Genomic DNA, 11,898 nt, shown 5'->3' with positions numbered 1-11,898 from the left:
CCCGGAAGTACTAGCCTCTGGGTCACGGCGCCGGCGCAGAGTACGCGAGGCGCCGCGCGGGACGCTTCCACGCCGTTTGCGGGTCTCCGCGCGGGTCTCGGGAGCAGAGTCGCTTTGCGTTGGTGAGGACGTCATGTCAGACAACGAGGACAAGTGAGTGCGGAAGCTTCGGAAGGGGCCGGTGAAGCGGGAGCCTGGGTTGAAGAAGGCTGTGGAGCCGGGCTTGAGGGGCAGTGTCTGAGCGCACTGCGGATGCTGAGGGGGCCCGCGGGGTGGGTGAGGGGAAGGGCGGGGAGCCAGGGGCAAAGACCCGGCCGGAGGCTGGGCACGGAAAGGCCCGACTCAAGGGTCCAGACAGGAGCAGTGAAAAAGGTCTTTCAGCAGACTTCCAGCGAGCCGGGCTGTGTGTTTTGTAATGGGAGTATTGAAGTGAATTAGGCATAGTCCCTGCTCACCGGGTGCGCCCTTTCTAGAAGAGGGGACAGGCCCAGAAACAGGTAGTACGGGGTCGTGTGAGAGTACGCTGTAGAAGTATGTAGTATAGAAGTCGTCCCGGGAAGAGTGTGGCGAGACCCCGGGGGCGGTAAGGGTCTGGAAGGGTTGCAGTAATCTCAGCGAGAGAAGGTAGTGGCTTGGATTGGGTGACACTAGTAGACGTGGTGACAAGTGGTTTTGAATTCTGGATTGATTTCGAAGCTAGAGCTCAAAGATTTCGGAATGCGCGGGTCGGAGGAGAGTCTTTTCTGAAGATAAAAATAGTGGAGTCATCAGCATAAGTATATTAGTCAAAACTAAGAATCAGGTGCGATCACCAGGGGAGTGTCAGTAGGGAAGAGTAGATGGCTGGTGACCCTGTGTTAGAGCATTCTAGGATTTAGCACTCGCGGGAAAAGAGAGGAAACCAGCAGAGGAGACCAAGATGGAGCAGCACCTTGGGGAGGTGGGGAACCCCAAGAGAGAGGTGGCCTTGCAGTCAAGTGAGGCGAGTGTGTTAATTGGGGGGGGGGGAGTGGGGTGTGGTCTAGTGTGCCAACTAATCAAGCTAAATGAGAACAGGAATTGTCGATTGCATTTAGCAACATGGCCATCATTATTGAACTTGAGAAGAGTGGTTTTGCTGGAACTGTGGAGGTGAAGGTCTTACTGGAGTGAGATTATGAAAGAATGGGAAGAGAGGAATTGGAGACAGGGAAGATGGGCATCTCATGAATTTTGGTTCCAAGAGAACCAAAATGGAACTAGGGCTCTGTGGGAGGTAAAAGAGAAGTAAGGTTTGTTTGTTTGTTTTTAAAGATTATTTATTTGTTTGAGAGAGAGGTGGGGAAGGACAAAGAGAGAGAGAGAGAGAGAGAATCTTAAACAGACTACGTGCTGAGAGCAGAGCCGGATGTAGAGTTCCATCCCACGACCCTGAGATTATGACCTGAACTGAAACCAAGAGTCAGACACTTAACCGACTGAGCCACCCAGGCGCCCGTGTGTGTTTTTTAAGATGGGGGAATAACTACATGTTTATACATTGATGGGAATGATCCAGTAGAGAGGGAAACAGTGACGGTGAATGAATGAGTCCTAGCAGAATTTGGGGGCTGATGGGGTAAGGATGAAGGAGTAAAATGGAACAGAAGTTTGGTTCACTGATTAAGTAGTTATTTATTGAGCCCTTTCTACATATCGGATGAGACACACATCTCTTCTTTGATTCTAGCAAATGGTGCTCCAACTAACTGATCTCTTTTTCTTGTACAGTTTTGATGGTGACGACTTTGATGATGTGGAGGAGGATGAAGGGCTAGGTGACTTGGAGAATGCCGAGGAGGTCAGTATTTAGCTGTGGGCTCCCTTCCTCCACAGCCCAAGCTGCCAAATAAGCCAATCGGTGATAATTGCCTGAATGAGTGAGCAGTGTTTTGGTCCTGGGTAGTGGAAAAGTCCTACAGGGTGGGCCATAGCCTGTGACAGCTTTTGGGGCACTTGGTTTGCTGATGGGTGAAATACCACCATTCATTCAGCAAGCATGTGTTGAATTTTTATTATGTACTAGGTGCCCTGTGGGCAGGGTTTATGTAAGGGGGCAGGATTTATGTAAGGAGCCAGGTGGAGAGTGACCGGGATAAAGCTGGAGAGCTGAGGGCCCACATCAGGCAGGATTTTCTAGCCTAAAGGCACTGGAAGCCCCGACAAGTATTGAGGCAGAGAGTGTCATGATCCAGTTTACACTTTAGAAAGGGCATTCTGGCCTCAGAGTGACGAGTGAGTTGGGGAGGAGCAGGAGTAAAAGAGACCCTTAGGGTCTCTCCATCCAGGCAAGAGACCCGTGGCATGGACTTGGGTGCTCACAATGTAGGTGATGAGAAAATGGATGAATGAGATATTTTGGTGGGTTGGGTACGGAGCTAAGAAAGTGGGAGATGACAAGGGCGACCCCCAGGTTTCTGGCTTGCATATCCCAGTGGATGGGTTGCTACCTTCATGAAAGACATAGGGCTTTCTGTCCTGTGACTGATGGAGGAAGAACTGCTTTATGGCTCCCAGAAAGGGAACGATCCCTCAATTTTTTTAGGCTTGGAAGCTGAAGCCCCCTTTTTGGATCTCCTCTTTCTGCATGGCACTCTCAGGTACCTATTCACTGAGTCAGAAACCTCCCTCCAATCCTCCTCGTCCCCCACCATCCCTGTTCCGTTGATTCTGCCTCCTACACATGGTCTGGCCCTGGTTCTGTTTCTCCATTCTTTGTGCTTTAGCCTGGTTTAGGTCTTCATTGCTTTTCATTCACTTTATTGCGGAAATGTGTTACTGGTTTTCCGGCCTTCAGTCTCTTGCCACTCTGCTTGATTCGCCATTCTGCCAGAGTTGTCCCTCTTACCTGATTGATTACTACTGGTCTTCCTATAGGGTCTGCTTCTGCCCTTGCCCCCTGCAGAATAGCCTCAACAGAGCATCCATAGGGATACCTTTAAATCTTATTTTTTAAAAAAAGATTTTATTTATTTATTTGAGAGAGAGCATGCATGAGCAGGGGGAAGGGGGAGAGGAAGAGGGAGAAGCAGACTCCCAGCTGAGCAGGGAGCCTGATGGTGGACTCGATCCCAGGACCCTGAGATCATGACCTGAGCTGAAGGCACATGCTTAACCGACTGAGCCATCCAGGGATACCTTTAAATCCTAAGTCAAATTGTGTGTGTCTCTCTATTCAGAACCCTCATCCAGGGGCTTCCCATCTCATATAGAGTAAGTGCCAAACAGAAGTACAAGGTCCTCCATGCCCTGGCCACCTGCTTTCTCATCTCTTCTTGCTGTCCCTGTCATGCCAGGTCGACTCCTGCTCAGGATCTTTGGTCACTCTGTTCCCTCTTACAGGAATGGTTTTCCTGTAAATATGCACATGACCTACTGCTCACCTCCTTCAGGCCTTTGTCCAAGTGTTCCCTCAGTGAAGCCTCCATGACCATCCTATTTAAAGTGGCAGCGTCCTCCCCCTCCTCCAACAAACCCATCCTGGCACCCCCTGTCTTGTTTCAGTTTTTAATTTTACTTATTTTTCCATTTGTTTTTATACTACATATTTTACTTGTTAATTTTGTTTGTTGTCTTTTCTCATAATGTAAGTGCTATAGGGGAAGAATTTTTATTTGTCTTACTCTTCTATTTCAAGAACTTGGAACGCTATCTGACACTCACTGAGCACTCAAATATTTGTTGACTTAATTCTTTGTTGTTGTTGTTGTTTTAAAGTTTATTTATTTTTGTAATGTCTACACCCACGATGGGGCTCGAACTCACACCCCGAGGTCAAAAGTCACATGCTCTACCCACTGAACCAGCCACGTGCTCCTAATTATTTATTATAGAATTTATTCCCCTGCCTAAAATGCAATGTTCACCTTTTGCTCTAATCATACTTCACAACTAGTACATTCTCTCCCACCCCTGTGTTTTTTGTGCATGCAACTCAGCCTGCCTGGAATGCCCTTCTCTTTCTCATTGGCTTGGCAGCTCCTACTCATTCTTCTGGAGTAGCTCAAGTCTCATCTCTGGACTGTCTTCCTAACCCCCAGCACAAGGTTGATGTCCCCCACCTCCTTGTTAACTGTTTTGCACACTTGCATCCCTTTGTAGCACCTGCTGTTTTGTTTGCTCATGTCTCCTCTCCTGACCGAAATCTTTGAGAACAGAAATGCTTAGCTTACTGTCTTATCACCCATTATGATGATGTTTGGGACATGACAGATGCTTGATACTTAATTGTTGAATGCGTCTGAATGCTTATATATTCCTGCCATCACTTTGGCTTTTTAGCCACTTGACCTATTGATTCAGTTGCCCTATCTGAAAGATGGAGTGCTTACTCCTTGCCTCCTGCTTAGAGAGATTTGTTGTCTGTGCACAAGGACTTTGCATACAGCTCGTGTTCTGGGACCACCCCATCTCCAGACTGTCTGCTTCTCTCTTCTGGATGAGGTAGCTGGCTCTGGAATCCCAATCATGGTTCTTCTGTTTCACTAGGTTGGAGACTTTGGCCAAGTTAGCTCCCACTCTGAGCCTCTAAAATGGGCACTGTCACCCCTACCATGTAACGTTATTGTGAGGACTAAATGAGGCGTCACGAACTGCAGCAGCGTGAGCGCGGACACGTAATAAGCGATAATAGTAGTGGTGATTGTCATCATTGTCATCATCATCCCCTGAGACTTTCCGTCTTTTCCGTCTTGGTGTCCAGGAGGGCCAGGAGAACGTTGAGATCCTCCCCTCTGGAGAGCGACCACAGGCCAACCAGAAGCGAATCACCACACCGTATATGACCAAGTATGAGCGAGCTCGTGTACTCGGCACCCGCGCCCTCCAGATCGCGTGAGTGTGTGCCCCCTCATGATCTTTTCCATGGGTCAGGCCGCAGTGAGCTTCCGAGCTATTGATGTGGCCCAGCGGGCACGTGAAAACACTCTCCGTGCTCTCACATGCTAAACAAGACTGGTGCATCTCTTCGGGCCAGGCACTATACTAGATTCCTGCCCTCAGGGAGTTTGTGATCCAGTGGGAGAAACAGAACATGAACCTCTGAGAAGCCAAATAACAGCACAGTAGAAACATAAAAATACAGAACTGGAGTGCCTGTCAGGTTCGTGAAGCAAAACAAAGAAAAAAAATAAGGGTGAATACAGGGAGCCGTAGACCCTTGCAGGCTGGTTAGTCAGGGTGCTGGGGCAGCACCTGTCCGGCTTAAGGTGGTTCTTGACTTGAGGTGGAGTGTGGCCGACCCTGAGGAGTGGGGAGGCCCTCCACGCAGAGGCCAGGCCGGACCTTTCCTGTCTTCTAAGTTTGGAGCCAGGTGAAGAATGACAAGACTCAGAAACTAGCCAGCAGCAGTTGGGAGATCAAAATGTCTGATGATTGCACATTCACCCTGTCAGCCACAGGCAGTGCAGGCATCCGGAGGCTGTGTCTGCAGCCAAGGTTGTGCGCGAAGACCTGGAAACACCCTCCCTTGTAGTCAGGTGGCTTTGAGAAAGCAGGGATTGTCGACGCTCGGCTACAGGTAACAGCTTTGTCTCCCAGACTCTCCTCTTGGGAGTTATTTCTCCTTCCTGGGGAGGAGTGAGTCAGGGGACAGAGAGAAGGCAGATGTGTTATTGGTTACTCTAATAGAATGTCCTCTCCAGGGAAACACAGGCTGAGGAAATGAACCTCCACCCCAAACGTCTTATAAGCTGGTGTGGGAAATGGTGGGTATCTGGAGGAGTGGGTGCTTCAAGTAGGGACTAGGGGAAAATTGGCGAGAAAGAAAAGCTCGGGTCAGCTTTGTGGAGTCCTGCATGCTGAAGGAGATTCTAATCTGTGTTCCCTTCTTTGTTTTCAAATAGCATGGGGCTTTATCCCCTCTAGTTCTGTGGGGTAAAGATGACCACCGTATCCACTTTGAACAGGGTTTTATGGGTGGGCAACACTGTTCCTCACCTTCAAAGTAGTAGACCTCTCTCTAGCCTGGTTGTATTCCTGGCTGGTCTGGGTGGAATTAGAGCTGCACTCACTGTCATAATTCTGATAATCTCTGGGTCAGGATCCTCTGGGTCTGTACCATCAATTATGGTAGCCACAAGTTACATGTGGCCATTTAAGTTAAGTAAAATTTTGTTTGTTTTTTTAAGATTTTATTTATTTGTCAGCAGGTGCGAGTGAGCACACAAGCAGGGGGAGTGGCAGGCAGAGGGAGAAGCAGGCTCCCCGTGGAGCAGGGAGCCCGATGGGGGACTCAATCCCAGGACCCTGGGATCATGATCTGCGCCGAAGACAGACCCTTAACTGCCTGAGTCACCCAGGCATCCCTAAGTTAGGTAAAATTAAGTGAAATTAAAAGTTCAGTTTTTCAGTCTAATTAGCCACATTTCAGATACTCAGTAGGCACATGTGGCTAGGGACTCCATAATGGATAGTGCAGATAGAGGACATTTACATCATTGCAGAACATTCCAGTGGGCAGCACTTGTCCAGGCTAAAAATGATCCAGCAGAAAGAATAACTTGTAAATCATTTTTCAGACAAGTAGAATGATTCTCTGCAAGCTTAAAGTCTTTCAGCACTGAGTGAGACACTGTGCTTGTACCTGTTGGGGAGGTGAAGCTGATTACAGATGGCCCCAGGCTCCCAGACCCCCAAGTGTTTGCCACCTGCTGGGCAGATGTCTCACAAATAACCAGAACCTAAGGCAGAGGGGTGCCGTGCTTTACAGAAAGCAGGAGGAAGGAGAGAAGGGAGTCACTGTAGGGGTGCCTGGGAGAGCCCTGGAGGGATGGTTAAAGGCAGGTGGTTTTTAGGGTAACTCAGGTGCCAGAGACGGAACAAGGAAGGGCAGGCAAGGCATGGATTGTGGTGGGGGAATGGCAAGTAGCTGCGGGCACAAGACAGGAAAAGATGTCCCCAGTGCCTTGAGTGACAGGTTCAGAAGATCAGCATGCATTTGGTGGGCAGTGTGGGGCACTTAAAAGTTGGGAGGCAGACACTCAGTACACTACCAAGTCCCAGTGTCCTGCTTCGCTTTGGGAGAAGCTTGGTTCAACTTAGTTGGGTCTATTGTGCTCCTTCTGTTAAGGGCTAGGATGCTGTCTGGTGGTTCCCCACTTGCTGTAGGCCCTCGGACAGCCAGGGCTGTATCTTGTCACCTAGTACCAAGTGTGGGACCCTGTACCTTGTAGGTGCTGAACAAACATTTTTTGGGTTTTTTTGGATGAAGTCTCACTCTGATTCATTAGCACCACCTGGCGGCTGATGTTCACCACAGCCGTTTCTTGAGGATCGGTGCCAAGTGGGGTCTCTGGTGCAGGACAGAATACCTAAGGGCACACTCATGATTCACACATCGTACGCACAAGGCTGGATAAATGGACTTGAATTACTCATATCTTGAAAGAAATAAGGTGTACGCAGAGCAGGAAAAACATTTGCTACATTCTTTAAAGCTTTAAATTTGGGGGAAATTTAAATACTTGAGAGGAGATATAGGGAAAGTTAAACATTTGGTCTCTGCCCCTGGGAAATTTTCAGGCTTTTGGGAGTGACAGAAATCAAAATAATAATAAAATTAGTAAATTACATTGTATAAACTGGTGGCTCTCAACTGGCTATGATCAGAATCACGTGGTGAGCTTTGCAGATGTAGGTTCTGAGGCTTCTTCACTGGACTTTCTATTCAGAAGGTCTGGAGCAGGACCTGAGAGCCTGTATTTTTAGCATGTCCTCCTAGTAATTCTGATGGTCATCGGGTTTGGGAACCATTTGTGTAAACTAGTGTTGAAATCGTGAATGGTGGCTTCTTAGAGGAGGTAGGCCTGGAGTTGGCATTTCTCCTGTTCATTTTGAGAGCCTCTGTTGCGGGCCGAGTGTTGTGTTAGGGCATGTGGTCCTGGGCCACCGGATGCCCATAGTCTAATACAGAAGATTTCAAAAAAGCAGCTACAGTACAGTGAGATCGAGAAGCTTACGTGAAATGCGTCAGGGCGCTGAGCATTGCCAGAGTAGGGATTTCCAGGGCAGAGGATTGCCAGAGTAGAGAAATTCGAGCCTCTCCCAGGCTTGTAGGGAGAGGAAGAGCTTATGAGAGGACACAGAAGGGAGCCAGCAGGGTGTGTCCGGGAAACCATGGGAGTTTGGTATGGCAGGAACGTGGGATAAGTACAGGCAAGTAGCATGAGAAGGTGCTACTAGAAAGGTGAGCAGACCGGGTTCTGCCTGATGGCTGTGAGGTGTCATGGAAGGGTTGTAAAGAGGTGAGCACCTGACTGCAGGCCCTGTGTGGAGGTTGGAAGAGCAGGACCCTGAGGGGTGTTGCCTGGATAGAGAAGGAAAGTGGTCTGGCTGGGCCCTGAGGCAGGCCTGAGGAGTTGGGTTAGAGCCAGCCTTTGCATGACCATTCCTTTGTGCTGGAATACTCTGCCATGGGTGCCCGGCTCAGGAGTCTGTGGAAGGCCCTTGGCAAGGGAAGTGACAAGAAGAATGTCATGGCCCAGTAACAAAGCCTACATGTGTCCTGTTCACAGTACCTTTCTTAAGTTTATGGATCTTTACTTTTTTTAATTTTTATTTTCTAAAGATTTATTTATTGATTTATTGATTGATTGATTTGACAGAGATAGAGAGTGTGAGCAAGCAGGGGGAGTGGCAGAGGGAGAGGGAGAAGCAGGCTCCCTGATGAGCTGGAAGCCCGATGTGGGGCTCAATCCCAGGACCCTGGGATCATGACCTGAGCTGAAGGCAGATGCTTCAACGACCTAGCCACCCAGGCGCCCCCAAGTTTATGGATCTTTAGCTTATTACGGGGAGGTGTTACAGCATGGTGGGTAGGAGCATGTGGGCTTCCAATCTTGGCTCTGCTACTTACTGGCTGTGTGAGCTTGGGCAAATCCCTGATCTCTCTGTTCCTTAGTTTCCTCCTCAGTAAAATGGAAGTTACAGCAGTTCTCACCTCAAACGAGATCCTCTATGGAAAGAGCTGAGAACAACATACGGTACTAAGTTAGCCAGTAGTGTTTTCGTGTCATTGTAGGAAGTCAGGGCTCTTTGTCTCCCATTTTTGAGTGAGGATACTGAGATGTGGAGAGAAATTCAGTGTCTCTGGAGGCAAAATTGAAATCCAGTCTCCTCGCTCCCACTTGCTTACAGTCACTGTGGCAGTGCCCCGAACCCCTTCCCACCCCCCACGCTTGCCTACCTCCCTAGAAGGTGACCTTTCTCGGGGAGGACTGGGGTGCTGATCTGATCCGATTTGTGAAGTGAGCCCCCTGTCTTCCTGCTGGGCCCTTCTCCCCCAACACGTGTCCCTATACCTACAGGATGTGTGCCCCTGTGATGGTGGAGCTGGAGGGGGAGACAGATCCCTTGCTCATCGCCATGAAAGAGCTCAAGTAAGTCACCCAGCCCGTGGTTCACTGCTTCAGAGCCCAGGGAGGCATCGCTTGGGTTCTCTGCTGCACACCCCCTCCCCCACATCCCTGGCTGGGGAGGTGTGGTTCTTGTTCCTGGAGGTCCTTAGTTTGTTCAGGAGTCAGCCCACTAGGAAGAGGGGTGGGAGGGGGCAGGCGAAGGGGGAGGGCTTTAATGAGACACGGTCCTCTCCGCTCTGTCGAAATCTCCCTCTTCCTGCTGCACTTTGGCTTTACCAGTATCCTGTTGCGCTTCCTCTTTCTCCCTTCAGCCATAGGATGGCCGAGCCTTTCCAGACCCACTGTCCCACACTCAGGGATGTAGGACTTTCTTTTTATTGTAATTTCTTTCCCACAAAGGGCCCTCATAGTCCCAAAAGGATGCTGCTAAGACTTCACTTTGCATTCTGCACACAGTCTGTCCCATCTGCTATAGAACTGGGGTCACCAACCCTCATATACTTGTGACTTCTCCCTGCCACAGGGCCCGAAAGATCCCCATCATCATTCGCCGCTACCTGCCAGACGGGAGCTATGAAGACTGGGGGGTAGACGAGCTCATCATCACCGACTGAGCTGGAATCATCTTCCTGACTGTGCCTCATCCTAGTTTCTATTTTCACATTCTTTATACATGTAAATAATAAACTGTTCAACCTTTCACCCCGCTCTGCCTCCAGCTGTCTGTGATGCCCACTCACTCCTTCCCTGTTACTGCCCCGCTGCCTGGCGGGTGCACCCATTCCTGTGGCCCCATGACTGTCAGCGCTAAGGAGCCCCAGGGGCCTTACTCCTTGTGGATCCCCTGCATCCCTCCCTCCATCTCCCCGATCACCAGCGCAAAGGCTGCTGCAGGGAGACACCTCAGCTGCCTTCCTAGCAGACAGACGAGTCTTTGTGCCCAGGGAGCTGGTTGCCACGGAAACCCCCAATTTCCTTTCCAGTGGGGACTGGCTGCAGGGGCTTCTCCCTTCTCAGGAGTATCACAGAGCAGGTCTCATCAAGCCACCCATTGTTTCCTGAGGACCTGCCTCGAGCCTCTTATCGTGGGCTCGGATCCCCTTTCAGGAGCTAGTGCCCCAGCAGGAAGCTTGAGGATGCAGTGATCTCCCGCCCTCCCCAGGCAGAGCCCTGCTGGGCAAGGCAGCAGCTGGAGCAAGGACCGAACACTTGCCCACCCCTGTCCCCACTCTGTCCCCACTCCTTAGGCCACTGTCCTCCATGGCCTTCTGGTCAGCCACTCCCATCCCCTCCCCTTCCCCACCTCTGCAAGATGTCCTTCCCCTTCTGTGTAGGACCCATGATCCTCTGAGGCCTTGACTGGGATGACGGTGGGCAGGGAAGCAGGAAGCAGGGCTCCCGGGTTCTAGGTGTAACATGAAGTTGAGACTGGCGCTTCCTCTGCCCTGGGTTCTGGGTCCTGCTCTCTCTTCACCCTGCTTTACCCAGCCTGCAGTAAGACCAATCACATTGTTTCCTCCCTCCCTCAGGGGGACAGGGAGAGGGTGTAAACTGACACCAACAGAGATAGAGGAAAAGTTGGCTCCCTGACTGTTCCAGCCTTGACCTCCATTTTGCTGCCTGCTCCCCTTCCAGGAAGAAGAGTGGGATTGCCTGACCTCTGCAAGAGGCAGGGCCTCCGGGGTGGGTGCACTGTGGACAGAGTAGGAGTGACAAGTGTCCCTGGGAGTGGGAGGGGTGTCTGCCGCTCTGGAGAAGGGTTAATCCAGGGAGCAGTGGACTCTGCACCCCCTTCCTCCCTCCTCCAAGCCTGTGGAGTCCTTTAATCAAGTAGGGTGCTGAAATTCCAGCTCTGAAATGCCGCCTTTGTGCTGGCGTCCAGGCGGCCGCCCCGGAGTGCGGGGTCACTTTCTCGGCCCCGATTCTCTAAATGGTCTCTTTGTTCCTGCTGGGCCGCTCAGTATCAGATGTGATTAAAGGGAGATGGGGTTTGGGCGGGGGAAGAGAGAAGGGGCTGAGAGAGGGAGTAGGGGGTTAACCCTTAGGGGATAGGGGAGATGGAGAAAGGGGTGCCTTTCCTCCTGTCTCTCCCTTCCCATCCTGCTCCTCTTTCATGGAGTCAGTCCCTTGCTGCTCAGCTGGCCAGGCCTGGGCACAGCCTCTTCAATCCTTTCCCATCTCTCCACATCTGGCCCCATCTCTCCACTGGAGCCACTGCCTTCTTGAGGCCCAAGCATATCCAGAACCTGAGGTCTAAGGGGGTGAGCACAAGCCAGGTCTTCCAACTTCAAGGTCATTTGTCCTCTCTGGGGCCATTTCACCTCCTCCCATATCCCCAGTGACTTCCCAGTCCATCTTCATCTCTTGAGAGGCAGGGTCCCGGAGCGGGTGGTTTCATCTCGATGTAGCCCCTCCCTTCTGCCCTGCTGGCTCTGTGTCCACAGCCCCACGGAGAGCAGGTGCAGTGAACACCTGGAAAGGGACTAACAGTCTGCTTTGCAGTAGAGGGGAACGGGTGGGCCAT

General features: G+C 50.8%; 1 protein-coding gene across 1 annotated transcript; it reads left to right on the top strand.

The window, feature by feature from the left end:
* The first annotated feature begins 1 nt into the window (after window position 1).
* On the top strand, window positions 2–10,076 carry POLR2F (RNA polymerase II, I and III subunit F). Its single transcript, XM_045779947.2, has 5 exons — window positions 2–153; window positions 1,750–1,819; window positions 4,721–4,851; window positions 9,324–9,395; window positions 9,898–10,076. Exons 1-5 carry the CDS (start codon window positions 134–136, stop codon window positions 9,986–9,988), a joined length of 384 nt encoding a protein of 127 aa, XP_045635903.1. The 5' UTR covers window positions 2–133; the 3' UTR covers window positions 9,989–10,076.
* Window positions 10,077–11,898: the final 1,822 nt, after the last annotated feature.

This window comes from Ursus americanus, chromosome 17 (genome assembly GCF_024610735.1).
Source record: "Ursus americanus isolate L20-20 chromosome 17, mUrsAme1.1.p, whole genome shotgun sequence".
NCBI classification, from domain to species: Eukaryota; Metazoa; Chordata; class Mammalia; order Carnivora; family Ursidae; genus Ursus; species Ursus americanus.
Note: the sequence above shows the minus strand (reverse complement) of the source record. Positions and strands in the feature narration are given on the sequence as shown.

Coding starts and splice junctions, on each gene's coding strand:
- POLR2F (XM_045779947.2), top strand. CDS start 134: ATGTCAGACAACGAGGACAA. Junction 154..1,749: donor ATGTCAGACAACGAGGACAA/GTGAGTGCGGAA, acceptor TTTCTTGTACAG/TTTTGATGGTGACGACTTTG. Junction 9,396..9,897: donor ATCGCCATGAAAGAGCTCAA/GTAAGTCACCCA, acceptor TCCCTGCCACAG/GGCCCGAAAGATCCCCATCA.